The sequence below is a fragment of the Trypanosoma cruzi genome, genomic scaffold, assembly GCF_000209065.1.
Source record: "Trypanosoma cruzi strain CL Brener 1047053516879 genomic scaffold, whole genome shotgun sequence".
Lineage (NCBI taxonomy): Eukaryota > Euglenozoa > Kinetoplastea > Trypanosomatida > Trypanosomatidae > Trypanosoma > Trypanosoma cruzi.
Window position 1 is genome coordinate 274,538 of NW_001849545.1, and position 15,800 is coordinate 290,337.

The 15,800-nt window shown below is 44.6% G+C and overlaps 9 protein-coding genes across 9 annotated transcripts, besides 12 other annotated features; all 9 read left to right on the plus strand.

Annotated features, from left to right (window-relative positions):
- On the plus strand, positions 1-409 carry Tc00.1047053508503.10 (fatty acid desaturase, putative; the record flags this gene model as incomplete). The annotated part of the gene is made up of 1 exon (XM_803317.1): positions 1-409. A coding segment is annotated over one exon (409 nt), but the record flags the coding sequence as incomplete, so codon positions are not given.
- Positions 1-15,800: a sequence feature (heterozygous, non-Esmeraldo-like haplotype).
- Positions 690-712: a sequence feature (AT_rich).
- Positions 712-1,141: a mobile genetic element.
- Positions 1,447-2,037, plus strand: Tc00.1047053508503.20 (cytochrome c oxidase subunit V, putative; the record flags this gene model as incomplete). The annotated part of the gene is made up of 1 exon (XM_803318.1): positions 1,447-2,037. The coding sequence occupies one exon, from the start codon at positions 1,447-1,449 to the stop codon at positions 2,035-2,037; it is 591 nt and encodes a 196-aa protein (XP_808411.1).
- On the plus strand, positions 2,445-3,053 carry Tc00.1047053508503.30 (uncharacterized protein; the record flags this gene model as incomplete). Its single annotated transcript, XM_803319.1, has 1 exon — positions 2,445-3,053. The coding sequence occupies one exon, from the start codon at positions 2,445-2,447 to the stop codon at positions 3,051-3,053; it is 609 nt and encodes a 202-aa protein (XP_808412.1).
- Positions 4,040-4,075: a microsatellite.
- Tc00.1047053508503.40 (hypothetical protein, conserved) lies at positions 4,142-5,890 on the plus strand (the record flags this gene model as incomplete). Its single annotated transcript, XM_803320.1, has 1 exon — positions 4,142-5,890. The coding sequence occupies one exon, from the start codon at positions 4,142-4,144 to the stop codon at positions 5,888-5,890; it is 1,749 nt and encodes a 582-aa protein (XP_808413.1).
- Positions 4,189-4,318: a sequence feature (GA-rich).
- Positions 6,337-6,386: a sequence feature (T-rich).
- Positions 6,409-6,440: a sequence feature (T-rich).
- Positions 6,517-9,546, plus strand: Tc00.1047053508503.60 (protein kinase, putative; the record flags this gene model as incomplete). Its single annotated transcript, XM_803321.1, has 1 exon — positions 6,517-9,546. The coding sequence occupies one exon, from the start codon at positions 6,517-6,519 to the stop codon at positions 9,544-9,546; it is 3,030 nt and encodes a 1,009-aa protein (XP_808414.1).
- Positions 10,283-10,697: a mobile genetic element.
- Positions 11,062-11,083: a sequence feature (AT_rich).
- Tc00.1047053508503.70 (hypothetical protein, conserved) lies at positions 11,396-12,685 on the plus strand (the record flags this gene model as incomplete). The annotated part of the gene is made up of 1 exon (XM_803322.1): positions 11,396-12,685. One exon carries the CDS (start codon positions 11,396-11,398, stop codon positions 12,683-12,685), a length of 1,290 nt encoding a protein of 429 aa, XP_808415.1.
- Positions 12,696-12,728: a microsatellite.
- Positions 12,937-13,365, plus strand: Tc00.1047053508503.80 (uncharacterized protein; the record flags this gene model as incomplete). Its single annotated transcript, XM_803323.1, has 1 exon — positions 12,937-13,365. The coding sequence occupies one exon, from the start codon at positions 12,937-12,939 to the stop codon at positions 13,363-13,365; it is 429 nt and encodes a 142-aa protein (XP_808416.1).
- Positions 13,494-13,561: a sequence feature (T-rich).
- Positions 13,609-14,730, plus strand: Tc00.1047053508503.90 (hypothetical protein, conserved; the record flags this gene model as incomplete). Its single annotated transcript, XM_803324.1, has 1 exon — positions 13,609-14,730. One exon carries the CDS (start codon positions 13,609-13,611, stop codon positions 14,728-14,730), a length of 1,122 nt encoding a protein of 373 aa, XP_808417.1.
- Tc00.1047053508503.100 (hypothetical protein, conserved) lies at positions 15,234-15,443 on the plus strand (the record flags this gene model as incomplete). Its single annotated transcript, XM_803325.1, has 1 exon — positions 15,234-15,443. The coding sequence occupies one exon, from the start codon at positions 15,234-15,236 to the stop codon at positions 15,441-15,443; it is 210 nt and encodes a 69-aa protein (XP_808418.1).
- Positions 15,524-15,562: a microsatellite.

A 15,800-nucleotide genomic window follows, 5' to 3' on the forward strand; every position in this document is an offset into this window, starting at 1 on the left:
ATTTTTTGGTCCGGGTCCGCTCATGTATTACCTTTTTTCTACTTTTTTGGGTACTATCTGGCATCCGACAGCTGGGCACTTTATTTCAGAGCATTATGTATTCAGGGGAGAGGGCAGACAAGAAACATTTTCATACTATGGGCCCTTAAACTGGCTAACCTGGATGGCAGGGTATCATGTTGAACACCACGACTTTCCTAATATCCCATGGACTCGTATTTCTAGGCTTCATAAGATTGCCCCTGAGTTTTATGATGACTTATTTGTCACTGAGTCCTGGCCAGGTGCGCTTTATGATTTCTTGGTTGATACTAATGTGAATCAATGTTCTCGTGTTCTGCGTGAGAAAGGAGCTTTTCAGCGTGCAAACTTACTTCCCAATGTGACAGAAGACGCATCTGTGGGATAGAACAACCGGGTTGGTAAATGCCCCACGGTGAAGCTGAGCGATTGTCCAACAGAAACAGCATTAATAAAGCTTTTGGTTTATATAGCAAAAAGAAGTCAGGAAAAAGAAAAAGAATAGATAACGAAAAAGATATGTGGTTTTAAAGTTGTTGAATTTGACAACAATTGTTATTAATAGAAAGACTTATCCGTTCACCAGGTAAATATTAGAAAACAATGGCATAATGAGGCCAATAATTAATAAGTGCGTAATGGAAGTGAAAAATGCTGCAGAAACAAGGAATTTTTTTTTTTTTTTTTAATAGGAGCTTGTGAAAAGAATGATCGCGGGAGAGCTGGCTAACTTAATTAATGTATGTATATCCTGATAAATGAATGCGTTCTTTATGATACTCTCTACCGTATGAATCTTTTGGGAAGAACGCGACTTTGTAGGGGCAGGGAGCCGATAGAGGCCAGTGTATTTTCTTTTTATTTTGCCATCCCACCCTAACCCCTTTTGATTCCCACCGCGCGGCGGGGTATTGTGGTTGGAGGACCCCAAAGCCTGCCACTTCGTAAGTAATAATATTTCAAATCCTAACTGAGGACAAGGGACCATGCTAATGGTCCACAGAATTCTATGTATTGAATGAAAAGAAAACATTGAAGCAATTAAATAAAGAACCCTTTTTCCTAACTTGTTTGGTTTCCACAGATTATCAGGATCTGGCCAGCTGCTCGGAAGATTATTCTCCTATTTTTTTTTTTACTTTTCCTTTTCCATACTGGAGAAAGGAGAAATGGGAAATATTTTGCTAATAACTTGAGTTTTTTTTTTAAATGTGCGGAGTTGTTTCCATTTTGATCCTTAAAAGTGAGCTGTAATTGAAGTGGAGTAAGAATAAAGAAATCAGACACACGCAAAAACTCAAGGGAGAAAGGATTAACTGGCCTTTTTAGCAGTTTTCCCCCTCGATGAGCTTTTTGAAATTTTTGTGCTTTTTTTTCAGTTCTATATATATTTGCTTAAAAAAGAGGCAAGGGAAATTTTCCTAGATGAAGCGATTTGCCAGTATTTCTTTGGTGGCAGTTTCTACTTGTCGCCATTTCTTTGGTAAGGGATGGGACAATGCCTCCTTGGATACCATCTACAGTTGTATGCTTCGGAAACCGGAAGTTAATGATCGAGTCCGGAGTCAATATGCATCTACCATGGATCCTCGTGATGCGGACGTTCTTCGTCGTCTTGGAGAGGTTGCAAAGGAGAATAAGACCTTTATTCGGGTATTTCTTCCGCCTCACTTGGGCGATCCTCATCGTCTCTTGAAGTGCTACAGCCTCATGGCTTATCCAATTCTTGACGATAAGGGTGGACAGTTAAAAGTGGAAATGGATGGGCACCATCTTGATGCTTTTGCGGATCCTGATGATGACTATGCCAAGGTGGTTATCCCTCATATTGAACTTGTGGAGTACCTAGCAAAGTCCCTTTTGGAAACAATGAAATGGGAGGCCACCCCAAGAGGTGCTGCCTCGCTCCTTGAATCGCTTTACCGTGGGGCCGATATACCAGATCATGTGTTTCAGACACCCGCAGTTATTGAGCGCATTGACGAGTTTAAGGATGGCAACAAAGTCACTCAGTAGAATCCTGGAAAAACATTTATTGTTAGTATTGTAATTATTGTTTTTGCTAGGTTTGGGGGTTGGTCTGGGAGGTATTATTAGTAGAGGAGCGCAGGATTCTTTTTTGACTGTTTGCCGTTTTTGTCAGGGGGTTGTAGGAATTTGTTTTTTTTTTTCCTTTGAAGAAAAAAAAACAAAAAAGATTGTATTTATTTTTTTGGAGTGTGATTACAATAATTATGATATTGAATGGCAAATATAAATCCTTTTTACTCTTTTTCCTTTCTTTTCCCCACCCTTTTTTTTTAGCATACACATATGTCTTTTGATCTATGGGTCGGTTGACTATCTTTTTTTTTTTTAATTGGAAATTAGGTGTGTCCTAGCATTAAATTTGAATTTTGTATTCTGACGCATCGTGGGTTCGGATGGATAGAATTCTAATTATAAAAATGCTTCATAATAAGGCTATGGAGCAAAGAATAAGGACCGAATTTAACGTTTTTTTTGCCGAAGAAGCGGGATTTCGTGAGATTATTGGTTTGGAAGAGGAGTTTAAATGGGATGAGATTATCAATTGGGCTGAGATAGAAGCATATCAAGTGAAACTAGCTTTTATTGATCAGGAAAAAGTAAACCATTTTTGCTCCAATGTAATGGGCTCTTTTGGTATTGAAAAACTAGTAGAAAAGGAAATGGCGTTGCATTCTTCAATAATGGCTCTTCAAAAACGACTGAATCGAGCCCAAGGGTGGTTGAAGGTCTCCAATTCCGGACCTGGTGAAGTTGTTCAAGAGAAGGTGCGGAGCTGGAATGATGAGAAAGAGGCTCTTGAACTCCAGATGGAACAATTACGCATTCGAATAAAAAGGCTGAATGAGGGACCTGATGCTGTGGCGCCAACCTCGTTAAAGAGAAGCTGGGAGATGGATCTAAACAAAAGACGGACTGAAAAACCTATAGAGGGTATTCATATATCCCATTTAACAGAAAGGACGAAAGAAGCTCTTTCCAGGGTTCGGGATCTGCTCTTGTGACACATATAAGATCTCCTGGCAAGTGAAGAATAGATAAAAACACAGAACTCATTTGGATTTTTATTTTTATTTTGCTTTTTCTGATCTATGGGCTTAAAGAAGCTGCTGTAGGAGGCCTTAATATTATTGAAAAATGGTGGCTTAAAGAACCAAGGGTGATGAAGGAAACGGCTTACCCTGTTTATATATATATCACAGTGTCCTGGATTGAGACCTTCTGTTCTTATCTTTGATGGAATATGTATATATTCTTATTATTTTTATTTGTTCTAGTTGTGTTTTTTTTTTCGTATGGTGTCAACAATGAAATGCTGAGGCTCCCAATTTCTTTTTTTTTTTTTTTTTGGGGGGGGGGGGCTATGTTGGCATTTCTCGGCTTGCTTCTTTTAATTACAAAACTAATGGTTATTGTTTTCTGTAACCTAAACTACTGTGGTTTTTATTTATTTATTTTTTGTGAAAACAAAACAAAAACATTTTTTTTTTTTTACATACGGCCTTGTGTAAGTGTGAGTTATTTAAAAGAATTTCATCAATGAGATGGTAGCCTTAGAACCGAGCCCACAATATGTCCAGCTTCGATGGCGGTTGGAAGTTCCGCTTGGTTGCCGCCGCGCGTTGGGAACTGCTGGTTTGCCACTGTACACCTTGTCACTGACAACAATTAATCCCATTAGTGGAGCCATACAAACATCATGGTTTATCTGTAGTTATGCGGATCTGTTGAATATAAAAATCAGCGTCGAGGCTGCTCTTGCAGCTCTTACTTCTCCCCGGTACTTTCGCTTTTCAAATTTAATAAAGTAGACGGGATTGTGCATTGGAAAGGGAGCCTTAAGAAAAACATTTGCTTTTAGTCCCTACGCTTTTTTACAGCACAAACGAAAAAGAAGGGGGAGAGTGTGTACATGTGTATGGGTTTCTCTTTAATTATTGGATTGTATATATATTTTTCTCTTTTCATTTTTCAGCTTTGTTTTCAATAATATTTATTTATCTTTTTATTTATTTATTTATTTATTATTATTAGTATTATTTTTTACAGGGCTGAGGGTGGCGAAGACGAGAGGAAGTTAAAGAGAACCGCGATGGAGCGGGAAGTGGCCAATTCCAAGGGAAAAGTGAAGAACGGATCAAGAGGAAGGAAAAAAGATGGATCAAGAAGAAAATCAAGAAGCGCATCAAGGAGGAGATCAAGAAGCGCATCAAGGAGAAGATCAAGAAGCGCATCAAGGAGAAGATCAAGAAGCGCATCAAGGAGAAGATCGCGTTCCCTTTCTAGTAGAGGGCGAAGCACAGAGAAGTCTGGAGGAAATTCTGCGGCCGAATCGAAACGAAATTTGGACAAATCAGCGGATAAATTTCCGCTTCGACTACTGGTGGAAGGGGAGTCCTGTCTCATTGATCCCCACATTTCTGAGATGGAGATTACACTTTACAGAGCAGTACCCGAAGAGGGTAATACGCCTCTTTTTTTTGATACAACCGCGTGTCTTTTTAGTGATCATGGCGGTCAGACTGATTATGTGGGCGTGGGACGCGAGACGACGAACAACAAGGGCCTTTCCCATATTCCTCATGCGGTACTCAAGTTTGAGGCAGATTCTGTAGGGTCCAGAAATTTTTTAGAACCTGCTGGGGGACCCAGTGTAATAGCCGGTGACGGTGTTAGTGTCAACTTGAAAAGACTGGTAATGTGGGGTGGATTTTCGTTGTGTGCTACGCTTTTTACTAAAAATACGAGTTTTACTGAAGTGACCGATGCGTATTATGCAGTGAAGGTGCCTAAAGCCCAGGTACCCTTAGCGGTTGTTCCCGTAACACCGACTAGTTCTCATAATTCATGTATCGCATTAATGGTGCGGAAGATGAAGGGAAATACCAAGGCCGTTTGGGAGCTTGTCCGAATTGGTGAATTATGTGCCCAACAGGATGTCAAGGGAGTTTTGGTTGCCTTACAGAATCGGGGTCTGGTGTGTCCTGCCGACTATCGTTTGCTTTCCTATCAAGGGTTGGATTACAGCTGTGAGGGTTGTGATGAAGAGAGTTTCGCATTCGACGATGATGACGAGGACGACGATGAGGGTGATAATGCTGTGGATAATTCCATAATTGATGAGAACGCAAGGTTTGAAAACCTGCTAGCGAACGTGCCACGTGTGGCACGTGAGGGGAGGCGTCAGTACAGCGTTGGGCGTTCCATATTAAATACCGTTTTGGATACGGCTGACGGCTCAGATGACGATGAGGTAATGAGGGATGCTCTTCGAGCAGTTGTCCCGCGTTATACTAGTCTCCGCCCTGTTCGTTATGAGGATAAGACATACAATGTGGGTTCCCGCGATGAGGTGCTTGCGTCGCACTATGTGAGCCATCGAGAAGAATATGGTTTGCACAGTGCCGAATCCCAATCGGGGAAGGGGTTTTGTTTGCCCCCCATATTCTCGCCCTCATCAGGAAAATTGAGTCGGTTATCATTTGGCAGAACTGGGTTTGTGAGGCCAAGCGCACCGAACGAGCTTTTGGCAACGATTCCGTCTGCACTTTCTCGCAGGAGCGGAACCGGGAGGCGTGGCGGGCGTTCTTCTATGGGTTTACCCAGGCTCTCTCTGCTCCGCGGCCGCTCCAAGTCTCGTCGGGGTCGCAAGGGCAAGAAAAAGAGTCGGCGCAGCCGCAGCAAAAAGTCCCGTTCTCGTCGCTCTAGTTCCAAACGTCGGAAACGCCTTGGAAGCCGAGTGCGGTCAAGTTCTTCCAGTCGACGAGGTTCGCGGAGGGGGAACTTCAAAAAGAGCTCGGCGGCCGTCGATTCCCAGAATGGAAACGGGGAAGAGGAATGATGACTGTACGGAACTCGTTGTTCATTTTTCCCGAAGAGAATTAAGAACGGTTCCTGTGTTCATGTAACAATTACAAGAGTTGTATGTATTTTGGGAGTTTTCCCCTTGTTTTGGGATGTGTATTGTTTCCATCTATTTTACCAACAACGAGAATTTTAGAACCGTACGCACAAACAAAACAACAACAACAACAGCAAAAGGTTGCTAAAGGGGCAATGAAAAGTAAACGGATTACCAGTGCTGCTGCTTCTTTTTCTGTTGGTGTGCCCGTGTCCCTATTTGTTTGTATCTTATGGGGTTTGAATGAGTCGAGTCTCGAGCGATTTTATTTGGACTTGTTGAGAGGATGGAAATATGATGCACATTTTTTTTTTTTTCTCAAGAGATGTCATTACGATGTAAGAGGGAAATTGATAACAAACTTGGAGGGGAAAGAAAACCACGTGTTTTTTGTTCCTCTTGATCTTTTTTTTTCTACCTTTTTTTTTTTTTTTCTGGAGTTGTGAAGGATCGGATGATTTTTTTCTTTCTCCTTTTTTTTTTCTTTTTTGCATTGTGTGGGACTATTCTCTCCTATGTTTAACCACATTGCTTTTTGGGTTGTGTTGTAAGTTGGCTAGTTTGGAATGCTGCCACATCCCATTCTTGCTACTGAAGATGACAGAGATTATATTGAACGTAGTATCCTCTCTATGCAAGAGCATGTTGAGAATTTCTTTGCTCTGTTGGAGCTAGTGTATTTGGAAAGTAAGAGTGAACAAACCCCACGCGCACACGCCCTGTTCCACTCCATACAATCTACACTCAAGGTGCTTGGGACTGTGCCTTCGTCCTCTTACCGAAAAAATGATTCCAAATTAACAGTTGACGAAGAGCTTCCCAAAGGTCTTGAACGGATGAGACGCTTGTTTTTTGACGTTGTTACAGTTGGGCCGGAGTCTCTGGTGTGGAAGAAGCCTGTGACGCGATTGGCGCAGGAAGCTGCACAACACGCAAAAAACATACAAATTAAGTTTCCCTCATCATCCACCTTGGTAAGAAAAGGGGTCTCGCGTAATTCTTTTTGTTTTCTACTGCTCATTCTCATCTTTGTCAGCGCCCTTATACTGGCTCTCGTCACAATGGTCGTCATTCCTTTTATTGGGCCTTCACCTTCTGTTGCGGCAGCTGTGGGAATCCTTTCAGCAGTATTTTTGGTTGGTTCCGGTTCTTGCATTATTTTTTGCTTTGTAATGGCAGTACGAGCCTTGCAAGAACTCTTTGATCGGTTGCTTGGGGAACGTATGCACGCTAACTTGATTTATCAGCCGTCATCTGGACTGTCTGATGAAGCATCACCGTGCAACACGACGACAAACCAATTACGAGTAAAGCGTGGTCGCGACACAAGAAGAGGATACTACGCCATCCCCTATGGTGATTGTGTAGGATACATTGAGGGGAAACATGTGGACGCACATGTGGTGATGATTGGATTTGATAGCAATTACCTTATTACTCGATGGAACATGGCGGCAGAAGTGATGACAGGTTTTCTTGAAGGCGGCTGTATCGGAAAACCTCTGTCAGATCTTCTGATTACACCAAGTGGTGATGTTCCACACGATCTTTCAACACTGCAGGCGTCCAAAGGGGACGTGCTAAAGGTCAAACTACGTGCCTTTGCTACGGCGCCAGTGACACTTTGTACAATTGCTGCTCCCATTTTAAACCTTTCTGGGAAAACAATTGGAAGTATTTTGATTTGCGCAAACGCGAAGGATAACTTGGGAGTGTTTCGTTCTTACATTCGTGACTACCTTACTTCAGAAGTGAGCGTTTCCCTCTCCGAATTGGTTGAGAAGAATGCAGTGGACCCACAAGGGAAAGCTGCAATATCTTCTCTGCAGTCGTTTCTTACATGCGCTCTAGATAAACAGGTGCAGGAAATGGCTCGAGAGATGCTTACCGAGTGGGAATGGACTACGGCAGAACAATTACTTGCACAAGCTCTTCGATCTTTTACGGTGCGTCACGAAAAACAGATAGATTCTATGTTTCCTGCTACTTTATGCTTGCATCCAAACGTGCCTAAGGCAATTTCTACTCTGCTGGACACGATAGGGGTTTCGTGTATGGTAAAATTAGAGGTAATGAGCCAAACTGTAAACGTCTTTGCTTTAGCTGTGACGATTACTCCCCATTGTGAGGAGAATGAACTGTGTTTAAATGAGGAAGAGCTGCAAGATGCCATTATGCCTCTCATACGCAGCATTTGTGGAAATATGTGCAAAGATGGCAAGGATATTAATCTTCGCTTTCCATGCCAAGTTACAGCTTTCTTGGAAGATGGGGAAGATGCCTTTAAGGCCATTGAAAAACGCGGTGAGCAGTCTATCATTGATCAAACACGTGCCATTGTCAACTGTACAGTTAATGTGCTGGCGCTCATTACCGATCTAGTGGATCAACACAATCTTTCTATGATTCTTCTTAAAACCATGTTTGTCTCCTTGACTACTGTGCGTCAACGAGACGATTTGGAAAGGCGTTTGAAGGCGGCTCCAAATGACGTGGACGTCATTATTTGCGATCGTGGATGGCTTAATTCAGCACGTGACTTGATTATCTCTTCTGATCATTCGGCCATTGTTGTTCCAATGGCTGATCAGGGTGTGTTCTTTGCCCCAGAAGAGTTCCAGTACGTTATCCGCTCCCCTATTTCTGGTAATGAGGTACGGAAGGTTCTCATGGATATAGGGACAGCTGTATCATTAAGAAAGAACGCAGCCACTGCACGGGAAGAGCGGGAACGTATTTTGACACTTAGACAAGATTCTCCATGGACGAAAGGAAAATTGCTTGGTCGTGGTTCCTTTGGTGCAGTGTATGAAGCCATGAGCGATTTAACTGGAGGCAAAATGGCAGTGAAAATGTTTTATTTTTCTGCCGATTGTGATGAATCCATTAATAAGTTACTCAATGAGATCAGGATTATGTGTAGTTTGAATCACCCAAACATTGTGCATTATTTTCACTGTGAGCGTAAGGAGAATAATATTAATCTATTTATGGAACTTTGTGATGCCTCGTTAGGTGAAATCATTATTGGAAGGAAACCAGTACCACCTACTCTCACAGTGGTCCAGATTCTTCGTCAGGTTCTGACAGCACTTACATATTTGCACACTCGGGGTGTGGCGCATCGAGATGTGAAGCCGCAAAATATTTTGTTAAAGGGCGATACTATCAAGATTACAGACTTTGGTACAGCAAGAGAGGGTAAAGCGAGTAAGGATGTGCAGGGCACACTCCGCTACATGGCTCCAGAAGTCTACAGGGGCGAAGCTCATTCTAGTCCATGTGACATCTGGTCAGTTGGTTGCCTGGCATGTGAACTCTTTGCCTGTCCACCCAAGTTTATGGATAATTCTTTGATCTTGGCAGAAATGACGTCTGCTGTCCCTTATTTGGAGAATGTTACAAGCAGTGTGACACTCAATGACTTTTTGCGAAAATGCTTTCAGGATGACCCAGAAAAGCGCCCAACTGCAGCCGATCTCCTGTTGCATTCGATCTTCTCACCAGAATTTAGTTATGAGGTGGAGAGTCTTCTCACAGTGTTTAAGAAGAAGTTGATGAGAAACTATAGCTTTTCCATCACTTCCCAGAAATAGTAGACGAGCAGCATCCGTCATCCGTTGCTTTTTTTTCACTGTCTTTGCTTACTTTGTCTTTTTTACTCATCCATCCACTTCTTTTTTAGAAGCATTAAAAAGGAAAATTTAAACGCATGGGGCGGAGTAGATGATGATGGATATTCTTGTGAAAGCCCCCTGTTTACGTTATCCACTAATGAATTGTCTTTTTTTTTTCTTTTTACGCGGGCACAGTGGGGGGAAGGGGGTCTGGTGATTGCAGGGGGACCCTAAATAAAAAGACTGCCACTTCCTCAGTTCACAAAGAGCTCAATCAACATCACACGAGCTTTTCTAATGGAGTTGTTAGTTTGTGGTGTATGACTTTTGGACGAATCTCATTCAAATCGGGATTTCGGGTAGAAATGAAGCAAACCATGGGTTTTCTTGCGTTCTTTTTTTTTTTATTATCTCTTTTTATCATTGGCCCGCTGGCTAAAAAGGTAGAAGTATGCATTGATTGTACCACAGTTTGTTTTCTATTTTGTTTATTTGAGTGTGTGTGTGTGTGTCTCTCTGTTTCTGCAGGAAGTCCCCGGTAGGCCGTTTAGGAGGAGCGACGAATTGTGAGACGCATGCGCCACGTCGTTGCCCGTTTTTTGTGCAAAATCACGGGAAGAAAGCCACCCTCTGACTTTGACACTCGATAAAGTGGTCTTCTCTCAGCCTGATAGGAATGGGTAATATCTTTCATGTTTGGTGGAACAGAACGGGCATCTGGACTTCCTTCGGTGTGTGGTTGAGTGCTTTGGTCCTGAAGCGATATTGGGAAAAAGCACGACATGGCAGAATAAGCACCACACAGCACAGAAGTCGCTGCGCACACAACCCGGACGCCACACGGCATCGAAACAGCAGTGCCAGGAGGCGATCTCTGCTGCCGCAGGATCAGCCAGCTTCCACAAGCACGCCAATCGGCCCGCAGGAAACCTTGCACAATCTGCTTCTAGAATGTCCAGGCACCTTGGCTGTGCGTCAACGGCTGGGCATTGAACAGGGCCTTCGCCTCGGAAAGTTCTCTCAATGGCAGTTGCTTCATAGCAGGAAACTTTTGTCGTTGCTCGACCACCTCTTCGGCACTCAGATGGCATTGTATAGCTAAACGCGCTGGTAAGAGTAGAAAAAAAAAACAACAACCATGGCAGAATGAAATGACTGGATCTGCATGGTATCGCGTTTGTAAAAGGGCGGAAGCCATTTTTATTGTGGCTGGAGGGCCCAAAAGTATACCACTTTGTAAGCAATAAATATATCCAATCCTAAAGAAGTGCACCGTGTCACGAGAGTGGCAATCCGAATAGATATAGATATATATAAATATTTGGGGCAAAAATTACGGAATTGGCCAACCCACTGCTTTCAATTCATTTACCCCTTCTCGCTCCAGTCTTGTTTGATTCCTTTGGATAATTTGAGGATTCGGCCAGCAGCCCAGGCGAATAGCTCTTTTCGCAGGATTTTGCTTCACCGAACTATTCACTTTAGGTCAACGTCTATTATTATTATTATTATTTTTGTATTATGCAGCACAGAGGCTGGATGCGGTTTTACTTTTATTTTTTGTTTTATTTGTATGTATCTATGTATTTGTGGATTTTACCACGTCAAGAGACATGCACCGCTGGTTGACTCCCAATTCCTCTCTTCCCCTCTTAATACATATATTTCTTTTCTTTATATCTTTTGCTTTGCGAAGCTACCGAGAGGAGGGGGAGGTTCCGCTTGCTCATCGTTGCGGTGAATAGCAGGAAAAGCAGAATAAGAGAAACAACGGCAAAAAGAAGAACAGGCAAAAAAGGGAGAAAAGGTTGGGAAGAGGTGTTTTTGGATGCCTTCACCGCACTCCCTGAATTCCGTGCAGGTCTTCTTGGGCAACTTACCTGTGGAGTCTGTGCGAGAGGATCTGGAAGTAGAGGATGTGCCGCAAAATGATGAGGGACTGCGGCTTATGGCTGCCGATGCAAACTGGAGTGGCGTACTGCTGTTGGCAGAACGGTTAGGCGCTGAGGCTGATGCCGACACGATTCAAGGATTGGCATGTAAATTGCGGTATACTCTTGTGCAGGTGACAGCATATTTTAGTATGCAACGATATGCGGCAGCGAAGAAGTTGGTGGATGCTGTGGGAGATCTCAACAGTGATCGTTTCACCGACCCGGTGACTAAGGAGTCGATAGTGCCCTTTTCCCTTCGCTTTATTAGCGCACTCTTACCCAGTTACTGCGGCAGCGCAGTGGAAACGCAGTGCCGTCTGTACGTCTTGCTTGAAGAGTGCCAAAAACATGCGGGCGTGGCGGTATCACCTTTACGGAAGGCCCGAGTCAAACGAATTCAACGGGCTCTTGTTGTAAGTTACTATCAGACAGAAAAGTACGCTGACGCGATACGACTTTCTGAGGAGATGATAGCCGCGGAGCGGTATGATGATGGTGATTATGAGGGTGCGGACTTTAGGGTTTTAAAACAGATGCTACAACTGCAGCAGCTAGCGACACTATGTTTACACTGTGGAAACATTTTCCTTGCCGAGGATGTCTTTCGGGCTATTGATGGCCTCAGCACCGCAGACGAGTCGGATGACGTCCAGAACTTCCATCGATTTCTGACCACGATCAATCGTGCTCTTTGGTTGACGTTTAACGATAGAGCGGGCGAGGCATCACAAATTTTTCGTGAAGTGGCACGAGGCACGAGTGAGTTCTGCCGCATTCCAAACGCTGCAGAAAAGCCATCTTCCGTTGTGCCCACGGTATCTTCCCAAAGGCAAACTAGTACTGCCCCTTTATCCGCTGCCAAGACGCAGTCGACTCTCTGCCACAAGGCGTTTCATCAGCTATGGGTAAGTGCAGCGACCTCGCACTTGAGTTGCATCCCTTACGAGGCAACACTTAACAAGAATCCGACCACTCTGATGGCAAGCCTCATTGATACAATGGAGGGCTACTTACGACAGAACCCCGTGGAGCTTTTGCACTCGGATGCGTTTTTAGGAAACAGTGTACGTCTCTACACTCTGGAGGGTGATGCACATCGTAAGAAGTTGGATCTATTGGCGGATATGCTTGAAGTATTCCGCTGCGAACGGGGGTGTATACCGTCCCTTGAGAACATGGTATGAAGGTGCAGCAATATATATATATATATATATATATGTATATATACTGCGAGTGAATGACTCTTCTGTTTGGTCACTATCTTAAACAATTTGCATACATTTATGCAAATTGTTTACGTTGCCATCCTCCGTGCGGTGCGTTACTTTTCTTTTCCCCTTTCTCTGACTTATAAATGAGTTCTCTTGTGTTTTTTTTTGGCGGTTAGGTGCCGTTTTTTTTCCTCCCCTCTCTGCCTTTTCTTCATCCTGGTCGGATGAGGCAACCGTCGGACACCGAGGAGCCACTAGAGCCGAAAGGGTCCTTTAACAGCGATTGTATTTCAGAGCCGGGTAGTGCGCCTTCTGTTTCGGCGGTGAATAAAGGGGCAGAGGCCTTGGATCAGTTACGCCGTGCTCATGCCGCGATGCAGCAGTACATGACAGCAGAGATGGAAGCCTACGCGGAGGATTGGAAATTACTGGGGAAGTGCAACGAAGTAATGGAGAGTCGGTGTCAAGAGGTTCGAGCCTCGGCGAAGGATGCCGTGAAAGAGTTGGAAACGACGGCGGGGTTGATGGAGCATTCGCTTTCTCAGCTTGCTTCTATTGATAGGATTGAGGCGCAGCTAGCGACATTAACGGAGGCAGTGAACAGAATCGACGAATATAGCAAGGCTCTAGCAGATCGTTTTAAATGCACATGAACAATTCCGCACCGTGTGAGAGTTTGATTTTGCATCATGGCTGCATGATGCATATCCATATATCTATATCTATACACGTGTATGATTGCGGAGTGAATATACATCTATATTTATGCTGGCGAGGTTGCTTTTTCTCTTTTATTTCCATTTTTTTTTTCCTCTTTTCTTTTTGTTTTGCTTTGTCTTGCCTTCTTCTACGTGTTGCGGCCCGAATATTGGTAAGAGGAAGTTGGCGGGGGCGCAATGGTTTTTAGTAGTGCTGGGGATGCTGAGCAGCCGTTATTTGTCAGGCCATTTAATTGTACTTCATCGCATTGGGCTGCTCCTGTCGTCGACCCATGCGGGAGAGGACATGTCAAGAGTTCTGCGTTATGTATTGAGGAGAGTGTGCGGAAGCGATTTGAACCGTGGGAGTTGGGCCTGATCAAGCATAAGGCGTTGCAGGAGTACAACTTGCTGAAGAACGCTTCTGAGCGGAGAGATTTGGAGCGGGAGGAGTCCATAGCGCGAGAGGAGATAGTGAACGATGCGACATCCCTTTTGGCTGCAGTTATTGAATGGCGTGTAGAAGCAGGGGAGGAGGTGATGAGTGATCGCGCCCTCTCGCGGCTCCTGGAGCGCTTGCGGAAGCGGGCAACCACTCAACAGCGTCAATACGAAATTAATGAGGACGCCCTTCGCGAGGAAGGTCGCATGGGGTGGAGGCGGGAGGTGGAAGAGAAGGCCAGGTGTAAGCAGCGTGAGGAGGCGATGGCGCGCTGGCGCCGCGAGTGTGAGGACTCGCTACGCGCTGCCGCGGCCTTCTTGATGGGAATGGAGAGAAGAGAACGCCGGGATGAAGTGGCCGAGGAGGAAGCGGCATGGGCGGCGCTCTGCACCGAGGAAGTCAACGCCCGCGCCGAGGCAGAGAGAATTGCATACGAAAACTTCATGAACAGTCCTGAGCAGGTGGCGCTACGGAAGGAGCAGGAGCGAATTGAGGCCGCCGCGCAAGCCGCGGCAGCACGGCAGCTGAAAAAGTTCCTAAGGGAACAGGAACATTTAGTGAAGTCATGTAGACACGCACGTGGGGCGGGCTCTGTTTTTGAGACATTACCGTCAAGGAATTTGTGCGTTTCCTGCGGCGTAAAATTTGACGAGACGGTTGGGTATTACGTGAGGATGCGGGGTTCTACGCTTGTCCCGCCAGAAACGTGGAGCCCTCCAAAGGATACATCACTGGCTCAACGGAATTCACGCAGCAGCATCGCAAAGCTGCCACCAATTACCCAACAAACCAAGCAGCAAGGTCGGAAATCTTTGACAGGTGCGGCGTTGAATGGATCCACGCGTGTTAGTAGAGTGAGTGCTGTCAAGAAGGCATAGAGCTTTGTTTTCTTGCCGTATTTACTGCGGCAACTCCCTGTTTTTGTTATTGTTTTTCCTCCTGCGAACCTTCTGCGAAGAGAAGGAGAGTTGGAAGAGTGGAAGAAGGGAAATGTGGGGTATGTACACATATGAATTGGTAGAGAAGAATTAAGAGCGTGTCTGACATTTGTTTTCTGAGTGTGAATGAGTAAGTGGGGTGGGTTGCTGTCGGGGTTGTTTGAACGACGACAACAGCAAAGACACACACACAGAGAGAGGATCAAAGATTTGTATATATATATATGTTCTTGTTTTTGTTTCATGGCGGAAATATTTTTATGCGTGTGTGCTCTTCCGTCTTTCGCTCGTTTTTTTTTTTTTCTTTTTCCCTATATATCCGTGTGTGTGTTGCATGGAGGGAGCCAACCGGCAGGACCGACAAGAGGGGAGAACCGTCTGAAGCAACAAAAACAAAAAGACGGGGGAGGGCGAAGGAAATAAAAAAAAAAAAAGAAAAGGAAATGCAGAGCAGAACAGGGGGCCACAACATCAGCAGCATCCAGAAGGATCAGGCGTACCTCCACTCCCACAACGTCCGCGGTATAATCGAGAGGCTCGTCGCTGACGTACTCCGCGATAAACCAGAGAACGCCTGTGAGTACATGGCGCAGTGGGCAGCCAGGCAGAGGGCGGCAGCGGCATCCACGGCAGACACACACCCCACGACGTAAAACTTCAAAAGGGGGAAAAAAATGTCCAGTGTAAATTTGATGGCAAAGCATTTTTGAGGTGAAAATAAAGGGGAGGCCAAATATATGTATATATGTATATATATATACGTAATGTATATTTGGATTATCTGTGCATCATTTGTGTGTTCTTCCGAACGTTTGTTCAGGATCTCACTACATGGCCCACATGCCTGGCGTATTTGAGAGGTGTCTGAGGCGGATCCGGAGCCCCTGAAAATAGCCGCAGTCTCGTGAATGGGAGCGAGATAGAGAAACGAGACGGTAAAAGGAGGGAGATTAAGATAACAGGGAGTGCGCGTAAAATTGGAATAGACATAGTGCCCCTTACAATACTCT